We start from the raw sequence: 22649 nt of genomic DNA on the forward strand, positions 1-22649 counted from the left end.
CAATCACCAGCCTCTTTTAGAATAATATAATTCCTGACTTTTCATTTTTATTCATTCCCTTTATAAAAATTAATAAGGATTATTTTAATTGGCATCTTAGGTCTTTGACCTCTGAGCCTCTGCCAGTTTGCAAAATCTTTCTGAAACAATAATTGGGAACAAAAATTGAGGAACTTGAGTGTAGCATTAACCTGTGAAAGTGTCAAAGGGTGAACTTGAAATGAATTTATACCATCTAACTACTTGGACCAACCGAAGGGTCTGTCATCAAGGGCTTAGAACTACATCAAATGAACATTAATATTTTAAGTTACAAAGTTTTTTTTTTTTTTCTTTTTTAAGATGTTTAGGCCGATAGCAGTGAACAGATGAGTGCCTATTTGAACAAGATTTTGTTAGAATTGCAGGTTCTGAAAAAAATCCTAGGCTGTGTATAGAGTTGCCTGCAATCATCATTTCTTAGCTCATTTAGTATCTTTCTGCTGATTGACACATTTTGCTGTATTCCCAGGTTCTTTGGGTCTGAATTAAAAATCTCCCAAACCTGTTCTTTTCCCTTTGATCCATAAATGCAGGCATGGAATGTGTTGTGAATTCAGTGGTGGGGGTTCTTGATAATGGTTATTTTGATTTGCAAAGAGAAAGCAGTGCTGAGTTACTGGGATATGTTATATGCTTAACTCTCCCACCTGGAAGAGTCATACTGCCTAGAATTATGTGGCAGTCTACTCTAGGCCACATTTAAGGTGTATCAGGTTTTTCCGTATTTTCCTAATGGTCAATTTACTCAGCTTGTAAAGGGGTGTGGCTAATTCTAGGGAATGTGCTTTCTCTCTGTTTAGGAAATAATTTAAGACATAAAATGCTGTGTGTGTAGAATCACAGTCTTTTTCATTTTGGCGTGGAGTGAAGTACATGATTTCAAGAACCTTAACCTATATAATATTTGAATCATATTTAACAAGATGTTTTCCTGTCACGGTTACTATGTGGCTTTAACTTTTTGAAAGCTACTCTCCAATGGAACTTTCTTCCATGATGAAAATTTATACTAGCTACAAAGGCATATTGAGCACTTGAAATGTTACTATTATGTCTGAGGGACTAAATTTTTACTTCTTTTCAGTTAGTGTAAATGTCAGTAGCTACGTGAAGCTATTAACGAGGACATTGGACTGCACAATTGCAGGCAATACTGATGTGCTTTGTAAGAGTGAGGATTTATTTGGTCACCCATATTTATATGTCTGGAACGTTTAAAATTATTTATTTACTTTACTGCTTTGAGTCTTTGTTGTAGAATGCAGGCTTAGTTGCCCTGCAGCATGTGGGATCTTGGTTCCTGGGCCAGGGGTTGAACCCATGTCACCTGCATTGGAAGGCGGATTCCTAACTACTAGTCTCCCAGGGAAGTCCCTAGGACATTGTGTTAGCTAACGCACATTAATACAGAGTGTTGGTTGAATACTGTCTCTTTTGGGAAGTGGTGATGATGGACAGTGACTAGTGAATGGAAGGAGCAGCACTTGTAAGAGTCTGTTGTGTCCTATGAATGTAGTGGGTGCTTCCAAGTCTTCACTTAATATCTTAAACAGCTGGAGAAAGACTTAAACTCGTGCCCAAAGGAATACTGCAGAATGAGATTTAAATCTAGGTCTTCTGACACTAAATATTTCAAAGAAAAACAATGATTGGCGTTAAGATGAGAAGTTATGCAGTATCCTGGTGTGCCTTTTTTTTTCTGTTGGACTTTGGTCTGAGAAGTGATTTCTCTACTGATTTAATGTGTGGTTAATGATGTGGTATAATAGACAGAGCAGGGGTTTGGAGGGTGTTGAGATCAGTGCCATCCAATAGAAAAATACAAACCATATCTGATTTTCCAGTGGCCATATTAAAAGTAAAAAACAGGTAAAATTAATTTTAATGTTTTGTTTAACTCAGTGGACCCCAAGTGTTATTATTTCAATGTGTAATCAGTATAAATCTTTCAGGTGAGATACTTTTTATTCCTTTTTTGGGGGTACTGAATTTTCAAAATCTGATAGGTGTTTTATACTTTGAGCACATCTCAGCATTCATAAAGTTATAGTTGGAAAAACAGGTTTGCATATATAGGTTGTTCCAAACATAAGTTTGCCATAAATGACTTGATTATCTGTTACTGTTTAATTTTAATTAACTTAATATTGAAAATAAATTAAGTCACAGTGACCACATTTCAGGTGCTCAGAACTGCATGTGGCTTGTGGAATATGACTGGAGTATTAGAGAAGCAGGTTAAGACTCGCCTTTTGCTCCTTTTTCTCTGTAGAATAGGTGTATTACCTCACAGAGTTATCGTGAAGGTCTGTCATGTATGTGAAAGTCCTTGGTGTATCACTGGAAGGTATTCATTGTCAGCTGTATAATTTCTGTCCAGTTTATTCTATTCAGATACCTCTCAGCCAGTGACACATATTTGTAGGCTTAATGCCTAGATTTTTGTGGTTTATAAATATTTGGTACTCAACCTGAAATTTGAATATTTACTATACATCAACAGTTACCTTACACTAAGGACAAAGTGGTGAACAGAACTGACTGCAGCTTGCATTGATTAGTTCGCAGAGGCTGTCCACATGTAATTGTAACCATGGTTGTTACTGAATGTTTGATACAGTGCAGGGTTTAATACAAATAGTCGTAGGACACAAAATTGATTCTGCTCTGAAACTACCCAAAAGAAAGAAGTTTGTACATTAATCATTTATTGTATCCCGTGAGTGCTGACATGTGCCATTGGTACATCTTTCATTAGTGTCCCTTGGTCAGATGAGACTCCTAATAAACCACATCTGATAAAATGCCCACCTGGAATGCCAGTCAGGCCTTTGTTGGTGTTGTTTATTTGTCCTTATATAAAATGATAGTGCAGAAATGTGTGTTTGCTTAGATAGGAAATGAGATCTTAGTCCTTCATATTAGAAAGAGGCTATTTTTAAAAATTTATTTACATAGCTGTGCTTAAGCTACTTCATAAAATCAAATTGTAAGCCATAGCAAAGTTTAGAGCTCTAGATGTCTCCCCCCCACCCCCACTTGCGCTTCTTGGCCAAGCGCCTGAGGCTAATGCTCTTAACTATGGGGAGGGTGGCAGGAGGCCTGGATCTGAATGTATTCTGCAAAATCCATCTGTCAGACTTAGAGTTTTGTCCCTTCTTTTGTTTTACAAAAGACGTAATTTAAGATAGTTTATTCTGTTTTAGAGGGTGTAACAATTCATCAAATCTTAATTGTCCTGAAATCTACAAGATCAAAAATGGACCATTAGAGTTATTTGAACACCTATGGTGTGTCAGGAACTCTGCTAAATATTTTACCTTTATGATCTCATTTGATGAGCAAGAACATCCCTTCAGGTAGGTAGGGTTAGCCTTATTTTGCTGATGGGGAAAATAGAAGTTCATAGCAGTTAACCTATAGAGTCGCACACAGTTAGTGAGTGGGAGCTTAGACTTTAATATTTGCTCTTTCATTGTGGCATGTTGCCTCACTTGGTGACTGATATGTATGCTTTGTATTTGTGCTGCAGTGGTCTTTGTATACATTCTACTATTCTACTAGTAGGTTGTTTTTAGGTCAGTAGTTTTTATATTAAGAGAAAAGTAGGGGCCAGGTGAACCAACATCTGATTTTCTGTGCCTTAAACAGTTATTTAGCTGAGGTTTTTAAAGGGCTTTATCCAGGTTCCTGGTAAAAAGTTGTGCAGAATGATTGGGATCAGGTTAACTTGTAATATCCAAGAATTATCCATATCCCTTTCATAAGGCTGAACTTCTCAAATTTCTCTTTCTTTCCTTAATGACTGGAGAGTGAATGTGTTCCAGTCTGAAGCCACTTGTGAAAGCAGGAAACTTCTGCTTTACTATATTATTCATGTTTTTGTGTTTATTCTAGTGTAAAACTGGAGTGGAACTCAAGGAAGCTGTGCTTGGGGAGGAGGGGGGGCGGAACGTGGGAGTAGAGCACGCTCGTTCAGGTTGAGTAGCATAACCGGAGATGGGAAAGGGGTTAGAGATTCGTAGGATTGGGCTCCGGACGCAGAACTGCCAGTAATATTAATACTTCCTGGTCTGAATCATTGGGTAAGTAAGGGCTTTTCTTTAAGTTCTGAAGTACAGCAGATTTTATTATTTATTTATTTATGGCCGTGCCTCGAAGCATGTGGGATCTTTAGTTCCCCTACCTGTAAAAAAAGCTGAGCACCAAAGAATTGAAGCTTTTGAACTGTGGTGTTGGAGAAGACTATTGTCTTGAGAGTCCCTTGGACTGCAGGGAGATCCAACCAGTCCATCTTAAAGGAAATCAGTCCTGAATATTCATTGGAAGGACTGATGCTGAAGCTGAAACTTCAGTACTTTGGCTACCTGATGCGAAGAACTGACTCATTGAAAAAGACCCTGATGCTGGGAAAGATTGAAGGCAGGAGGAGAAGGGGACGATAGAAGATGAGATGGTTGGAGGCCATCACCGACTCAATGGACATGAATTTGAGTGAACTCTTGGAGTTGATGATAGGGAAGCCTGGCATACTGCAGTCCATGGGGGTCGCAACACATGGAGTCGGACACGGCTGAGTGACTGAACTGAACCTGTGCAGGGATCAAACCTATGCCTCCTGCAGTGGAAGCTTGGATCTTAACCACGGGACTGGCATGGAAGTCCCCTGAAGTACAGCAGATTTTAAAGCCTGTTTTTGAAAGAGTAGGAACTGGGTCCATTGAAACCATTTTGTCACATGAAAATTTTTTAATTATGCAATATACCATTGTGGAAAATGCCTCAGATGTTTAATCCAAGCTCTGTCTTATTAGCTTTCCTCAACTTCCTCATTTATTAAATAATTAAAATAATACTTTTTGGCAGTTGTTAAGTTAGACTATAGTATGTGTTTGTATTTATATCATCATGCTTAGCCCATACAGATACTCAAATATTCATCCTTAGCCCTATGCTGGAGGGCCTCTTCATCCAGTAGAGCTGAACATATATGCTGTGTGAGAGGGGAAAAAATGCCCATTTAGTGAGTTATTGAAGCCAGGCTCTTGGAGTTATACCAGACTCTCCTCCTCCTCCTTGTTTTCTTCATCCAGTCCATTTCTGAAGTAGGGAAGGAAGAATTGGAGGTCCTGGGGGTTGCAGTTTTTAATGACCCTTGAAATCATGTGAAATGAAAAATGAGAATTGGATTGAAAGTTGCTTTCATCTATTTCTGACCAACTGCTTATCAGAAAGAGGGCTTAAAAATGACTATTGTGGACAGAGGGAGGCAAAAGACTGTCCATGTATGCTCAGCTTGACAAACTGACTTTGGGTAGATCTCATTATTTGAAAGATTAATAATTAGGGAACACAACTGGTAGGCAGAAGATGGTTTACAAAATCCATCTCTTTCCCAGTTCCCTATAATATTTTACATTCTCTCCTACTGAACTGTGCAAATCTATGGCAGGTTTCTTTTTTAAACCATAAAATATTCCTCTGGAAAGAGTTTCCTTACATAAACAGTCTTACCAAGTACTCATATTACTGAGTCCTTTCACAGTTGCTTCTGTTTGAATTGAATATTACAACACCATTCAGTGAAGGCTACTGTGGACTTGAAATCAGCTGCATTGGTAAGAGGTAACACCTAATAATTATTCTTCTCTGTATTGCCTCACAATTAAAACTGTCTGATGTTGTAAGCAAACATTTTAAATACTGCTTGAAAACCAGTCCATTAGGGAGATGTTTCTGGAGATTATAATCCAAAAAGAAGTGTAAAACAACTCCTGATACATAAAAAGAAATTAGAGGCATGTTATATAAATTTCCCATGATTGCACCATAATGAATTTTTTAAAAGCACTGTGATGGATTGGAGATGACTTTTCTACTGCTAATGAAGACTCTCTTGTGACACATGGGTTTGAAGAGTTTAAATGGTTTCTGAAATGTGAAGAGTAGAAAATCATTTCCAAGTTACTTTATACTTTTAAATGTCTATAAACTTAAGTCAAATGACTACTTGAATTATATATTAAGCACATCTAAAGTTAAAATTAACCATTTTAAAACGAACAATATAATGGTATTTAGTATGTTCACAGTATTTTGTAGCTATCACCTGTATCTAGTTCCAAAGCGTTTCATTAAACTGAAAGGAAACCTCATATCCATTAAGCTGTCTCCTTCCTCCCATCCCCCAAAACCATTAATATGCTTTGTCTCTGAATTTATCTATAAATGGAATCATACAGTCTGTGATCTTTTGTGTCTAACCTCCTTTGCTCAGCATACTGTTTGAGGTTTAGCCGTGTAGTATGTATTGGTTTAAGTACTTCATTCTTTTATGGCTGAATAATACTCCTTTGAATGGATATACCACATTTTATTTTTCCTGTCATCAACTGATGAACATGTGTTCTTTCTACCTGTTGACTGTTGTGAATAGTGCTACTATGAACATTAATGTACAAGTTTTTGTTTGAATACCTATATTTAGTTGTTTTGAATATATACTGAGGAGTGGAATTGTTCGGTCATATGATAACTCAGCAGTGTGGGAGACTGGGGTTTGATCCCTGAATCCGGAAGATCCCCTGGAGAAGGAAATGGCAACCCACCCCAGTATTCCTGCCTGGAGAATTCCATGGACAGAGGAGCCTGGGGAGCTACAGTCCATGGGGTCAGAAAGGGTCAGGCATGACTGAGTGACTGACAGTGTGACACTGTGATAAACTCTGTATTTTAACTTTTTGAGGGGCCACCCAGCTTTTTCACAGGAGCTACACCGTTTTACATCCCCATCAGCCACGTATGAGGGTTCCAGTATTTCCACATTCTCTCCAACAGTTATCAAAAGCTTTTTTGGATGACCAGGGAATAGTCTGCTTGGGAAAATGAATACCCTGTTTAGTGTTTTTATTTCTGTGTGTTGTCTTCCAATCTTTGTAGTTCTGCCCTCCATTAAATTGTGTGTTCTGCTTTCGATTGCATTTCCATTTTTTCTGAGATACTACCTGGAACCAGTCTTTGGTAGCATTCAGTTATTTTGTGCCAGCTAAATGGCATTTATACAGGAAAGGGCAAAACCCTGGGCAGTCAGATATATCTGCAAGATTTGGGGTATAAAAATTTCCCTGTATTTCCCTGCAGCTTGATTAGAATTAATATGTGATATTTCATCAAATTATTGGGTTATTTTAAAGACTGAGTCACATATAAGGTTTGAAATTTTCCAGTTAGCTGGCTACAAGTAGGAAAAATTCTTTGAATCTCCTGATAGTTTACCAAAGCTAGTAGCCTTACAGTTCCTGTCTGCAACTATGGTTCCTTCCTGAAAATATCACTTAAACAGTTTGGCGTGAGTGACCAGAGTTTAAAAAAAAAAAAACAACTCCTGAGAATGATTGCTTCAGAGATTTATATGGAGTAGAAACAATTGTATATGTTAAGTATGGAGTCCACAAGGGCATTTTTATTTGTTGCTTAAAATGTGTGAAGTACATAGAAAACACTGGCTGCTGTACTGTTGATGAAAGAACTAAAGGAATGCTGCGTTTTCAGCATTTTTAAAATTTCCTATAGAAAACAGCAATTGCAGTTTTTGACGTTGTGCTAGTTTCCTGGAAAGGCTCAGCAGTTAACTACTGTCAGCATTTTCTTCACTGTGATTAATAGCGGTGAAGGTAGAGGATGTCTGGAGCTTTTAAAGGAAGTCATGCGGAGTGAAATCCTTGGGTAGGAAGTTAACCAGATCTTCAAGCACTTAAAACTCTCAGTATTGGGTGACATCCAAGTATCAACAGGACTAAAATTGTTGACTTCTTTACTCTGTAGCAGTAAAGTAAATAAAGACTTGTTAAGTCTTTATCAAGATACAAGATTCAGGGACTTCCTTCTCTGTCTCGTGGTTAAGACTGTGCTTCCCCTGCAGGGGGTGAGGGTTCCATTCTTGGTGGGGGAACTAGAATCCTGCAAGCCACATGGTGCACCTCCCCCTCTCCCAAAAAAGCTGCATGATTCACTTACAGAAAATGTAACTGAAGTAGGACTATACGGGAGAGCAGGCACAAAAACTGCCTTGTCTGAAATACAGTATCTGTGTGTGTTTCCTTTACATTCTATTAAGATGAAACAAGGAGGAAGGAACCGGAAAGTGTAAAGCCAAGCACTAATTGTGAAACATAATCCATAATAATGCTGTCATAAACACAAAATTTAATATATTTTGATTTTCAGCTGATTCAGCTGATAAATGAGTTGTGTTCTGAGCTTACTAGTCATTCATTAGGAAGCAGACTCCCCGGGTGTGCTTATAAAGAAGCCTGTTTCCAGTGAATGTTCCTGTCTGATCAAATGTAGGAAGTGCTGGTTGAAATTAGTAGACTCAAAGCACATTTGTCATTCTTTAAATTGTATGATATTTGTAGGCATAGACACAGTTGTGACTGATTGCTTAGACGGACGTTGTGCTGATGGAGAGTGTCATTTTTAGCTAGTCAAAGAATTGGACATGGAAAAAGTCTGGTTTTAGTTGGTTGAATTGTCTTATGGCAGAATTTTCTACCCTTTTTAATACATGTATACTATTGGATTAAATATAGACATAGTCCATTTGGTTCCTTTAACAACGTTTTCATAGTTAGATCACTAATGTATTCTAATAGATGCTGACTCATCGTCAGTGGATTTCCTGATTTCCTTGATACGTGAAGAATTTCCAAGCTTTCTTTAGTAACAAGAATTTTGAAAAAAAGTAATTCCCACATTGGCCCTCGCTATGTAATGTTAGTAGCATGACATCAGAGCCAATCTGTTTTAGAATCGTTTGTCATGATACCATGGTCCCAGAGTTAAATAGCTTTAAAAGGATAGACATCTCTAAAACAAATGTGCCCCCATGCCATTCTAAGAGCTTGTGTGCTTAGTCTCTCAGTCGTGTCTGACTCTTGGCGACCCCATGGACTGTAGCCCGCCAGGCTTCTCTGTTCATGGGGATTCTCCAGGCAAGAATACTGGATAGGTTGCCATGCCCCCCTTCAGGAGATCTTCCCAACCCAGGGATCAAACCCAGGTCTCCCGCATTGCACGTGGATTCTTTACCGTCTGAGCCACCAGGGAAGCTCTAAGAGCTTCCCATTTATTAAATTGCTTAAATAAACCTTTTATACGGCACCTAATCATGCCTTGCTCCCCCTCATACAGGGATAGACGCTTTCTCTTTTCTGTTTGCCACATGGACAGTTGAATCAAGTATAGTTTCAAAACCAAGACTGGAAAATCAAAGCTTAAAATGTTGAAAACTGGTGAGCATTTAACTTGGATTTCTGAATCTAATATTGCTGAAGTTAAAAAATTTGACCACATTTCTTTGATATTAATACAGTCTCTTTCAGAGTCAACATTTTTTAAATTGAGGATTCATCTTACAGTTGTACTCTTCTTTCCCCAAAAGCTTTTTGACATTGATGAGCATCTTAAAAATTGAGGCAGTGGTAGTTTTATCAGGCACAGAGATGAGCTTATCTTTTCCCCTGTTCTCTGAAGAAATTACATCAGTCCCTTTTAACCTGGGCCTTAGTTATTTGAATTTGAATGTTTAGTGCTTTCTTAAAAGGCACCCAGAGTGAGGTGGTCTCTTCCTTGGACTTGTGGTAGCTGAACTTTTTAGCCTTTTTCCGCTTAAGCCTCCTGCAGCTACCTGGACTCTGAGCCCTGCAAGTTGTAATTTTTTTCCTGCTTCTCCTTGTCTTGTCTGTAATCCTTATCTAGGGTGAGTGTGTCTTTTTGCCAGCTGTCCTTTATATTTTGCCAGATTTTAATTTAAAAGAAGTTCTCCCTTTCTCCTTGTTGGACTCGCAAGAAAAACTTCTGAAAACAGTGCTCTACAGTAGAACTTGCAATAATGGAAATATTCTACATTCTGTGCTTTCCACTATGGTAGTCACATGTGGCAGTTGAGTGCTTGAAATGAGATCAGTGTGACTGAGAAACTGAATGGCTACATGTGACCATATTGGACAGTGTAGCAAACCTCTCAGTTCTGATTGGGCAGATGTTATTCAGCTCCTTCACAGAGCGAAATCAAACCAGATGAATGGTTTGATTTTCATCTCTGCCTTTTGAAGTTATGTTCTTCCTTCCTGCCCTGCAGGTAAACTGTCCCAATAAAGTCTAATCCTTATAGCTTCAATTTAATTTTCAAGTTCTGTAATCTATAAGAGCATAGATTCATCCCTCTTTTAAAGCTTCAAAAAATAATAAGTTTGCACATTTTCGTAATACTGGTAAGAGCATATACCCAAGTCATGTAGATTTTTAATGCTATTTTGCTGTATTTGTTTCAAGTAAACATTTTTTAAAGTTTAGGCTATTACAATGTTTCATAAATATTCCAGTATGCATGCATCTTTAGAAAATAAAAGCTTTTTATAATCACAGTATCATTATAGTATCCTAATAGTTAACAATTCCTCAATGTTCTGAAAACCAATCCATATTCAGATTTCCCTTATTGTCCCTAAATGTTTGGTTCGTTTAAAGCAGGATCCATGCAAGATCTGTATGTTGCCTTCAGTTATGACTCTTGTAAAAAACATTCTAATTCTTACAGAGTTTGAGATTTACAGAAAAGTCAAAGAATGGTACAAAGATTCTTTGCACACTTTACCCAGATTTGTCAGTTCTTGGTTTTTTTTTGTTACATTTGATTTATCCTCTCTCAGTACATTTTTTTTTTTAACTGAACTGTTTGAAAGTGGTTTGTAGATATGATGCCTCTTGCCACTACATACTCTAGTGTGTGTTTAATAAGAATGACCAAATGGTCTTATACAGCCATGCTGCAGTGATTGAGGTGAAGAATTTGACAGACTACTGTTATCTCAGGCTCAGTTTAGATTTCATCAGTTGTTCCAGTAATGTTCTTTGTAAGAAAATTCAGGATTATGAATAAGTTGTCCTGTCTCTTTAAAAGAACACAGGTCATTTTTTTGTGGCATGTTCCTCAGTTTGCGTTTGTCTGATGTGTCTTCATGGTTGAATTCAGGTTGTATAGTTTGGCCGGAATACTACAGGAGTGATGTGTTCTTTGTAATGCTTTACATTGGGAAGCACATGCTATCGTTTTGACTCATTGCTAGTTATGTTAACTTTTGTCACAACCCTTTGATGAGGGTTGGGCCTAACAGTTTTCTTCACCATGTATCTCCTTTTCCCTTTTGTAATAAGTGTTTTGTGGGGCGGTATTTTGAGACATTGCAAATACTTGTTGTTTCTTAAAATTTCATCTGTTTTTGTATCCATTGATGATTTTTGCCTGAATCAATTATTGTGTTGATTGCAAAAGACTGACTTTTAAAGAATTCCATCAGTCTTTTACCATTTTTAAGTTAGCTTTCTTTTGCAAGGAACAACTTCTCCTTTTTTGTTTATATTAGTGCAGAATCCTGGGTTTCATAAATCCTTTAATCTGTAGTTATCCTGAAAAGTAATTAGCCATATATAATTAGTAAAGGAATGTTGTCCTTTTGTGTAAGAATATTTGAGCCTTTAGAACTGAGAGGCAGAAATGGCAGAGACTTTCATTCTTTAAGAAAGTTTTTTTATTTGAGGAGCTACAGTTTACTTGGGTAAATGGATCTGAAATAGTGGGGCGTGGGCAGATTAGGAAAAATGGGGAAATTTTGGTTTTGGAAATGTTTCGGGGGTTGGGGGCAGTGTGTGCGTGTCTCTCTGAACCAGGTAGCTTCAACTCTTTGGCACACTAAGGGAGGAAGACTGTTCCTGCTTTCCACTTCACCTGTTTCTTAGCCTTGAGGTCTTCAGGGTAAAGAGAATTATTGCTCCTGAGCTTATGCCTTCTGTTTGCATTAGCTTCCCTGGCTTGCTCCCTAAACAAAGGTTTAGGAGACATATTTACCAGGTTTGCTAGAAAGCCTTAGTAGTACTGTTCCATGGTGCTCTTAAAAATAAGAATTGAAATAAAATTGGGGTTACTTGGCATGGATATGTTACATGATTCCATGTTACGTGATTTTGTTTTTTTTTTTTTTTTTTTTAAAGCCAGAACATTTATTGCGCGACTAATTGTTGAAATCCTTAGGATGAACTGGATGCTGCAACAACCGCTCGCTTGGGTTTAGGTGTTGTTCCTTCACAGAATCCATGCCTGAATCTGCGGTATACAATTTTTAGGTGCCTCATTCGACCAGTCCTGGTGGTATTAAGTCTTTTAGCTTTAGCACTCCAATTATACTTTCTCTTTCGCTTGGCAGGGTAGCCACACTTGCCACAGGTCGACTTCTGAAGGTGGTAGGCCTTAGAGCCACAGCGGCGGCACAGCGTGTGCGTCTTATTCCGACGCTTTCCAAACGATGACATTCCCTTCGTCATCTTGCTTCTGCCGCCGAGACCAAAGAGTGTTCTGTGATTTTGAAGATTCTGGTCTCTGCCTGACTTTTAGTTGGGTAAATTAAAGAGCAGAATTGGACATTTTAAAGAGTAATTTCCTTTTCTCAAAAGAAGAAACAAACATGCAGTGTCTAGTTAAGCATGGAGAGACTAGTAATCTTTTTATCAGTAGTTCAGAGAAATTCACACCCAGAGTCTTAGCCAACTTCTAGCACAGCTGAATTAAACAGATAAAATGCAAATTCAAAAAAAGCTAATCTTGAGCTGGCCAGAGTACTCATGTGTTACATGTACTAGTAGTGTCTATTGAGGCTTTACTATGTTCTGAAAGCACTTCAATTAAATCCTCACAATTGTGGGAAATGTACTATGATCTCAGATGTTTCAGATGAAGAAATGATAGATATACAGAGATAACTGATTTACCTTTGGTCATTTATGTGGCAAAACTAGGGCTAAACCCAGACATTTTGGCTCCTATGATGAATCCACAGAACTGATTCTGGATGGCATTTGTAGTTTATAATCAGAGTTATACATTTGTACAGTAATTGTCGATTTGAATGAAGAACCTTCTGTGTTCTCTGGATTGTGGGGAATCTGAAATATTTTTTTTCACTACAAAACTAAGAATGCAGTGTCTTTTTTCCCCTTGGTGTGTTAATCCAAATTGGGGGGAGAGGGGAGAAGGAAAAGGAAACAGTTCTGTGTCATCTGTAAAATACAATCCAGGGCATCCAGAGTGTTGGGTGTGCTGATTAACAGTAAATCTGTTTACAGTCAACCCTCCTCTCCGTGTCTGTGGTTTCCCACACTTATAAAGGACTTAACCAGCATCTGTGGGTTTTTGATGTCTGCCAGGGCACCTGGAACCAGTCCCCAGTGGGTAGCCAGGGATGGATGACTACTTATTTTTTAGAATCTGAACTAGATTTAAATGTCAAGTCTTAAACAGTAGTGCTACTTACAGACTAATATGCAGAATCTAGCCTGGAAACTAAACAAATGGCCAAGTTTGGGTGGCTTTCTTTAAAAGGGAGCGATGGATAGTTGTGTGCTTCTGTGCATGTACCGTTAGTGGTTTGTTTTTTTTCCTAAGGGAGACTAGTGTTTCTTTTTAAGGGAAACTGGAGAAATATATATATGTATATATATATATTTTTTCATCTGTGCATAGGATGTCTAAGATGGAAAAGTGTCCCTAATTGCTGGCGGGAGAGAGGTATTAACTGGAAACATGGAGTGAGTGACTTTTAATAGTAGTTATACCCTTTTGTATAGAATGAATGGTCATATGCATGTCACAACTATTCAAAAAGAAAGCAATCCATTTTCTTAGACTGAAGGGTATTGACTCCATATCCTTATTTTATGAATAATTATAAAATAATAAAAATTATTTGAAGTTTAAAAAAGATACTTTATTATAGAAACTTCCAAATATATCCCAAAATAGAATATTCCCAACTTCAACAGTTGAGAGTCCCTTGGACACTAAGGAGATCAAACCAGTCAATCCTGAAGGAAATGAACCCTGAATGTTCATTGGAAGGACTGAAGCTGAGGCTCTAATAGAGTTAAGCCACCTGATGGGAAGAGCTGACTCATCGGAAAAAACCCTGATTCTGGGAAAGATTGGGGGGCAGAAGGAGAAAGGGGTGACAGAAGACATGATGTTTGGATGGCATCACTGACTCAGTGGACAGGAGTTTGAGCAAACTCCAGGAGATAGTGAAGGACAAAAGGGAAGCCTGGCATGCTACAGTCCATGGGGTCGCAGAGAGTCCAGCACAGCTTAGTGAATGAACAACAAACAACTTCAAAAGTAGCAATATTTTGCCAGTTGAGAGGATTAAAAAATGTGGACAGAGTTTGAGTATTATTGTGTATTCTCTGAAAACAGCTGCAAGTATGGAGACGCTTAATATTAATATGTTCTCTGAATTTATTAATGGTTTGTTCCACAGTCTGTGATTCAGTTTCTGTGGTATATAGCTCATATACCATTAGACCTTTATAACTGACGAGAATATTTTATGGCTAGTATATGGTGTTTTGAAAATGAAACCTGTTTAAAAACATTATAGTGTTTTGGGTTTTGTTTTTTGTCTGCACTGTGCGGTTTGTGGGACCCTAGTTTCCTGACCAGGGATCAAATCTGGGCTTACAGCAGTGGAAGTGTGGAGTCCTAGCCATTGGACCGCCAGGAATTCCCTTCATTGTATTTTAAAGTTTTAATCTATACAGATATTATTAGACACAGATATGTAGTATGATAACCCTTTTATGTGACCCCATTTTGAGAGTGCATCTAACCCGGAATTGCTTTGGGATGTTTTTCTTTTTAATATACCCTTGGAAAATATGGGAAGAATTGGTGAGTGTTCTGGGTATTCTCACTGAGAAGTATCAGCAGTAAGGAAAAATTCTTACTGACCTTATTTGAAGAGAAGGGAGAAAAAGTAACTTTAACAAAAAAAAATAAATTTATTTTCATTGGAGGCTAATTACTTTACAATATTGTAGTGGTTTTGCCATGCATTGATACGAATCCACCACAGGTGTACATGTGTTCCCCATCCTGAACGCCCCTCCCAAATAACTTTCTGTTAACTGATTGGAATAGGTCACTTATCCTAACAACTGGGAGAGGTTTTTTAGGAAGGAGCAGTTTCCTATTTAGTTGTGTAAATGGGCATTACTTAAGTATGCTTCTTAAAATGTTTAAATGTGTAGATTGGTGAGGATTTGCCATCTACTTCTTATTTAATTTTTTTTTTTAAATTGTAAATCTTTCATATGGAGTACAACCTTGATAGAGAAGGTTAAAAAATAAATATACACAGCTTTCTTGGTAGAATGTGTTTAATGAGAAAAAAAAGTAAAAGTACTACATAGATTGAGAAGTATCAGGAACTGCCCCCACTTTGCACCAAATCTTTGCTTTTTCTGCAAATAAAACAGTTCTGAGGCTGAAGGTCTCTGCTGGCTTTTGAAGACATTTCTTGCTGCGTTTATCTGGAGATCTGGTAGAGAAGAAAAAACACATGTTTCTTGACTTACCATTTTCCCTCTTTATTATCTCATAGTGTTTTCTTAACAATTGTCTTCTACCTAACTCTTATGTGGACAGATAAAAAGGAATCTCTTAGAATCATTTAGTTCAATGTGTTTGTGGTTTGCATCCTTGTTATAATTTTACTATTTGACTAGCACTGTTTTATTTTTACTTTCTCAGACACTGTTGAATTTAAGCTATGACAGCTGAGACTCAAAAAATTGCCTTTGGTGAATGCTTGGTAGTAACTTAGAATCCTAGAATTCTTTGAAAGAGTAGTTTAGAAGATAACTTGTTGCTTATGTATATGGTTCTGGGAGCTCTAGGATCTACTGAAATATTTTTTTAATTGGTGGAAAGGTAACTCTCAAACTTGAACCTGAGGACTGGTCTACTCTGAGATAAAGATGTATCCACCTCTTAGGAAATTAGACAGCCTGGTTTGCACAAGTCCTCCCTTAACCTCCACCACAAGTTCCCTTCATGGATTGTTGAGGACCACTTCTTTTTATCTTCCTCCATTAGTTCTGAAACTGAATGTCACTAAAAGTTAGGAAGAAATGAAAATTGGTAATTCATAAAGTTTTGTTGTAACCAAACTCACTTATAAGTTACATATCTCACAGCTTGTATACTTGCCTTGTACTACAGCATATACTTGAGCTTGTACAACTAGTTAATCTTCCACTTTATTACCATGTTTGTGTTAATAGTTAGACAATTGTTTGGTTCCTTACCCTAGTGTTCAGTGACAAAGTTACTGTAACTTTACTTTATCATTGTACCTGCAGTCATTGAGGTGTAAGAGGGAAGTGAAAGTACAATGTAGTCTCTTAATCTTACGTTGTATTCTTTTGAGATCCTGGACAGGTTATAGTTAAGCTCTATTAGCAGAAGAGTTTGACAAAATAATTTGTGTAAAAGACAGTTACCTTTAGGGTTTCCCAGGTGGCTCAGCAGTAAAGAATCCACCTGCCAATGAAAGAGACATGGGTTCAATCCCTGGGTCAGGAAGATCCCCTGGAGTAGGAAAGGGCAACCCACTCCAGTATCTTGCCTGGATTCCATGGACAGAGGAGGAGCCTGGTGGGCTGCAGTCCGTGGGGTCGCACAGAGTTGAACAGGACTGAGTGAGCATGCATGCACAGTTACCTTGGCTCAGCTGGTCCAGAAGAGAGTAGTGACAGTGATTTTTCTTTGCCCATGCTTTTAAATTTTTGTATTTTGTTCTGTGTGAATTTGTTACCTGTTGGAGGAAAAAAATAAAACCCTTAGGCTGGTGAAAGCTAAGAACGCCTTCAGGTAGCCTTTGAGTGGTGGTCTATTATACTACATTTAGTCACCTAGAGAAATGACCCATTCTGATAGAAATCTCCTTCTCCTCTTGTTCTCACTTACATACTTAACTAGTTTTCAAAGACGTGTCATCTTTAGATCTTGTATATTTGCTTAGCAAATTAATAGCTTCTGCATCCACAAAGCAAGTCTGCTTCCATTGTTTTCCTTAAGTAGTTTCCTTAGACTCCATTCAGGACTCTTCCCAGGGCACTTGTAGCTTACCAGCCTAGCCCATACTTGCGTCTGTAATCTTACTTCTCCAAAAGCCTTTCATGCATAATCTCTGTTCCCAGTGCTACAGGAGCACTTAGAATTCCCTTAGCAGACCACACTTTTTTTTTTTTTAAGTTGTTTATTTAGCTGTTTTGGGTCTTAGTAGCAGCACAGGGGCTTAGTTGCCCCACAGCATGTGGGATCTTAGTTCTCCAACCAGGGCTCTAACCAGCGTCCCCTGCATTGAAAGGCAGTTTCTTAACCAGTGGACCACCAGGGAAGCCGCAGCAGACCACACTTTTATATTTCTAGGCCTTAATATGTGCTCATCCTTCTGTGGTGTATTCTCTAGTCTACTTCTGTTGAACACATTCACTCCCTTGCCTGTAGGCTTCCTTTGACTGGCTCTCTCTTACGTATCTTTGTTTTGGCACTTTTTGCAAAGTATTGTAACTTACTTGTCTGCTCTGGCTGATCCAAGTTTCTTTAGACCAAGAACCCTGTGAAATTTTTAACTCTCTCATTTTATGGTATAATTTATCAATAATTTTCAGTTTCCTGAAGTCCAGTACATATGATCAAGTAACTACTAAATGCTAAAGGGGATCAGAGAGGACAGATCCAATAGTTCAGAGATCGCAAACCAAGAAACATTGATTACCTCAGGTTCCTTGACCCATTAAAGGCTACCTCTCAGATGTAGCTCTTCCCTTTATATCTGTCTGTTCTACCTCTTAGTTGTAACCAGATGGTTATACCTCTCAAGTTACAACTGCAGGATTATAACAAAACAATTGAATGCCATGCTTGTTGGAAGAGAGAAGGTCCATTGTATTAATTGCCTCATTTGAATCCACGTAATGGAGTTGTCAGTGTTGACCTTGAAGTAGTAATAGTTAGAGGATTTGTAATGATGACAGCACATGAATATCAAGTCTTTCTAATTCACTTTGTAGCATGATTAATATTTTTTGTTTTTTTCTTCCCTCAGCTCCAGAACCTGGGTATAAACCCAGCAAACATTGGCTTCAGTACCTTGACTATGGAGTCAGACAAATTCATCTGCATTAGAGAGAAAGTAGGAGAGCAGGCCCAGGTGGTAATTATTGATATGAATGACCCAAGTAATCCAATTCGAAGACCAATTTCAGCAGACAGCGCCATCATGAATCCAGCCAGCAAAGTAATTGCACTAAAAGGTATAAACAGACTGTGTTTTTTTCTTAAAACTTTTCCTGTAGGAATTTATTCAAATACAGTAATTAGGATCTTTTTTAGTATATTAAGTTTGGTTAAATAGATTTGCAAAATTAAAGCTGTTACTGTGTTTGATTTTTTTAACTATTTTCATGACTGACTTGGCATAATTCTGTGAGCTGTCTTACTTTCTACTCATAAATATACTTGGAAAATTTTAAGATTTAGATTAAATAAATTTAAGCTTTATACCTATGGTGTGGTAAGAGTATATTGAAAACATAACCCCATTTACAGAAGACACAATAAATTAGTGATTGGTTTTCTAGAGTAAAACATTCTTTACTAATATTAGCAACTAAACATTGCAGAATTTTGCTATGGTGATAAACTTGCTCTTCATTCTGTGTCTTTTTTATACATCAGGTTTGTGTTACATTTAAATTAACAAATTCTAAAACTGGCTTGAACTTATACTAGTTTTTAAAAGTGTGTGTGTATATGTAGGTGGGTAGTAACTTTTTGGAATCAATGGTGTTAGTTTATTCAGACTTAACTTTTTAATTGTTATAGTAGGGAACTAACTCTACAACCTGTCAGTCTAAACAGAGTTCGAGACCCTCATACTTTCTGGGAGTCTTACGTTAATTTTTTTCCTTTGAACTCTAGACTGAAAGTAGAATTGACTATTTAAAACAGACTCTTAAGAGAGCTAGGTAACAAACTATCTGAACTTGAAAAAGACATTTAATTGCCTGTTTTTTGGTTTGTTGCTTTTCTTCTTGGTAGTAGGAGGAAGTGTTCAGATTCTTAGTAATTTCTTGGTAAATTTGTGGGTGACTTGTTCCAGGTGCTGAAGTATTTAAATAGACTTGTTTTTTCCACATGATTTATATTTTGTGTTTAGTAGTAACACTGTTTGGAAATTAAATTGGTTGGGCGAGGGATGGAGTGGAAAGCATATTCAAATAAGTCACTGTTACATCTCCAAGATAGAAGTTGATCTCATCTCTGGGAAGGATGGTCCAGATGTTACCTGGGATACTTGTTTTGTGGCAGTAGTCTGTTACTTGTAGTACATATTTAAGGTAGTTAGTAAGTTCCCTTCAGCCTCATTAAAGGATTTAAATTCAACTGCTTAACAGCTGTCATCCCTCTATTAAAAGGCCATCGTTTTAATTTTCTCATAATTCTTTTCTATTTTTAATGTTATTGTTATTTTATCACATTTCTTAATGCTTTCTTATGTGTGCAGATGGTGAGTTTTCTTAAATTAGATTGTATTAGTTATTGTCCTGTTCTATAAAAAGAATAAATTGAAAAAGTTTTCAGAGCCCCATACAGTAATACTATTATAGATTTGTGCCTGTATGTCTGCACTACACAGTTAAGCTGTCAACCCTTGCTCTCCTCCCCAAAACACCCCATGTACATGTGCTCCGACCTCTTTCACATAAAGAATAAAACATGGAATTAACTAGGGGTTGGGGAAGAAACAAAGAAAGTTAAGTCATTCCCAGATATGGCTTCCTTCTGAATCCAGTTTCAATTCCCTTGGTTTCTTTTTATAAACAGGACCATAACTCTCACAATTGTTCAAGTCTGGTTGTGGTTTACATATTGTGTGGGATGGGATAACATTCTTCATTTTATGAAAGAAGTTTTTACCCATGTAGTAATTAAGGAGGGTTGTGGTACAAAGCTGTATGTTTTGTGTCCCGTCCCATCCCTCTCTCCACCCCCACTCCCTTACTAGCTTATAATTTTTGTTCTTCAGGAGCCAAATTCTTTGAGGCTCAGGAATGGAGTTTTCCTTAGTCTCTAAGGACTAATATGAATTAGACAGCCTAGTGTTAGTTGTGGGCTTTGATCTCTGTTAAGTTAAAGCAGATCACTTTTTGGATTGTGATGGGTCTCAAATTATAAGTATAAACCTTTGCATCTGACTCAATGAACTCTTAACATTCACAGCAAATTTCATCCATGTTTGCTGTTTTAACTGGTTGAAGCTTGAATTCTGGTCTTAACTCTAGTGTATTAACATCTGAAACTGCCCTCCTCTGTCTCCCTCTCCTTTCCTGTAGCACCACTACCTTCCCTTTGTATCTTAACCCAACACCATGTAGCATGCACCTCTCTCGTGTGTTATGATACACCGTAGAGTTGAAGTAGGTCCTCTTCCAAAGAAGTTTCCACAAGATCTATTTGAATGGGGGATGGCTGCTTCTTAAAAAGTAGGCGTTTTCCCCATGTGCTTGAATCAGATTTGTTTTTTCTGTGTACCAACCATTAAGTTTATAGGTAAGCATTCTTAATTAAGTATGAAGGTTACAACTTATTTTTCATCATTAAGAGAGCTGTTCAGTTTTAGTTGGGATTTAGAACTCTTTGGAAGTCATACTGTCTGTTTAAAATGTGTTTATTAGAGGTGATAGTATTTGCTTCACGTTTAGGTGTAGGTTGCTCAGTCTCAGCTCTTCAGTGGTTGCAGCTCTGTTAGTGTGACTTTTGTAGATGTTATTAGTCTCACGCTAGAACCATTTTGTTTGGAAGTTAACAGATTTTGTTGCAGAGATAGTCTGATTTAGCTAGATACTAATTTATCCTGAGCTTTGCTTTCTTAGTGATTCATAACTCTTTCTTTTGTTTTTAGCTGGGAAAACTCTCCAGATATTTAACATTGAAATGAAAAGTAAAATGAAGGCCCATACCATGACTGATGATGTCACCTTCTGGAAATGGATCTCTTTGAATACGGTTGCCCTTGTCACGGATAATGCAGTTTATCATTGGAGCATGGAAGGAGAGTCGCAGCCGGTGAAAATGTTTGATCGCCACTCGAGCCTCGCAGGGTGCCAGATTATCAATTATCGAACCGATGCAAAGCAAAAGTGGTTACTTCTGACTGGCATATCTGCACAGGTAACATTTTTCTAGTTTTTAATAAAGAAAAGGTCTAGAGAATTTATGTGCTTGGAATGTAGTTTATTTTGAAATTGGATCTTCTTTGCCAATCTGACTCCCCCCCCCCCCCCCTTTGGTTTTAAATGAAATAAAAGTTGCTGGTTTAATGCCCTTATACTGTCATACAGTTTTTTTTAGGTCTTCTCTGCGGGTTGAGGGAGTGAGTTCGAGTGATTTGGAATTTATTGTGGATATTTACTGCAGAATGAGTACTCCTGTATCTTTCTTTTTTTAAAAAAAGATAGTGTAAAGAATGGTTTAAACATTCATGTTAAGCTTTAATAAGAGAATGTTTGCAACTAAATTTTAAATTAAGAAGTATCAAATCTACATTGAGAGAAAAGGAATTGTAAATCCTTCTAAAGATGATAAAGTATTTTAATTATTTCACTAATTATTGTATTTGGAAGTTACTGGTTCTTTGGGACCCCAAACTTTATTCTGCTTGATCTTTTGTAGCAAAATCGTGTGGTAGGAGCTATGCAGTTATATTCCGTAGATAGGAAAGTGTCTCAGCCCATTGAAGGACACGCGGCTAGCTTCGCACAGTTTAAGATGGAAGGCAATGCAGAAGAGTCAACGTTGTTTTGTTTTGCAGTACGGGGTCAAGCGGGAGGGAAGGTGAGTTTTGCCTTTGGAAATTGTTTTAATGAGAATTTTCCTTTTGTCTTTCTGTTACTAATTTGTTATCTGATTTCAAAATAGTCTTCTCTCTTTCTTGTTAATTTGTTTTTAACATTCAGATTTGTGGTGACTTACTTTGTTTAAATTATGTTTCTGGTGATACTTGTCTAAAGTGAATGTTTCTTAAGCAACTTGTTTGTATCTGCTGTTTATAGACTTTATTTCATTGTCTTTACCAAAGGCTTTCCTGTGCATTAAGAATCACTAGGGTGACTAAAATATACATTTGTGTGCCTTCCATCTAGAGAGTCTGATTCAGTAAGTGGAGCTCATAATGTGCATTTTAAATGCTGTAGATGACTAGATAGAGTGGACCACGATTTCAGTACCGTTGCCTTATATCAGAGCTTCTCAACCCTGACTGTCCATTGAAATCCCTTGGACAAGTTGAAGTGCTTTGTAGGGTTCTTAGTTGCAGACAACAGAAACAGGGTATGGTTGATTAGAGCATAAAGTTTAATAATGAAAGTACAGTGGGTAGTTTGCATTCGCTAAGAAGCTTTAGAACCAAGCAGGGAGAATTAGGAGGAATAAGAGAGAGTGGGCAGCAGCCAGAATCCCTGGCGCAGAGTTCTGAGGCCCTGCTGCTGCTGCGATTGCACTGCTGGATGCTCGCTTGGTCTGACTGCCCCTGGAAACATGGTCTGACTGCTCTTCTCATCACCACAGCAGATTGTCTGAAGTCTTAATATATTTCCCATGCTAAGTAATTTAAAAAAACCAAGGTAGAGAGTGCTTAAAATACAGTAATCAG

At 37.6% G+C, this 22649-nt stretch overlaps 2 protein-coding genes across 2 annotated transcripts in view; one reads left to right on the forward strand and one right to left on the reverse strand.

Moving 5' to 3' along the window:
- The window catches only part of CLTC (clathrin heavy chain), a 61744-nt gene that overhangs the window by 2421 nt on the left and 36674 nt on the right, over positions 1 to 22649 (forward strand). The window contains exons 2-4 of the mRNA XM_061142663.1: positions 18042 to 18249; positions 20901 to 21169; positions 21671 to 21832. Coding sequence (XP_060998646.1) covers positions 18042 to 18249; positions 20901 to 21169; positions 21671 to 21832 — 639 coding nt within the window. The remainder of the gene's footprint in view (positions 1 to 18041; positions 18250 to 20900; positions 21170 to 21670; positions 21833 to 22649) is intronic.
- Positions 12115 to 12469, reverse strand: LOC133055872 (large ribosomal subunit protein eL37-like). The gene has a single exon (XM_061140956.1). It carries the CDS (start codon positions 12421 to 12423, stop codon positions 12130 to 12132), a length of 294 nt encoding a protein of 97 aa, XP_060996939.1. The 5' UTR covers positions 12424 to 12469; the 3' UTR covers positions 12115 to 12129.

The sequence above is a fragment of the Dama dama genome, chromosome 5, assembly GCF_033118175.1.
Source record: "Dama dama isolate Ldn47 chromosome 5, ASM3311817v1, whole genome shotgun sequence".
NCBI lineage: Eukaryota > Metazoa > Chordata > Mammalia > Artiodactyla > Cervidae > Dama > Dama dama.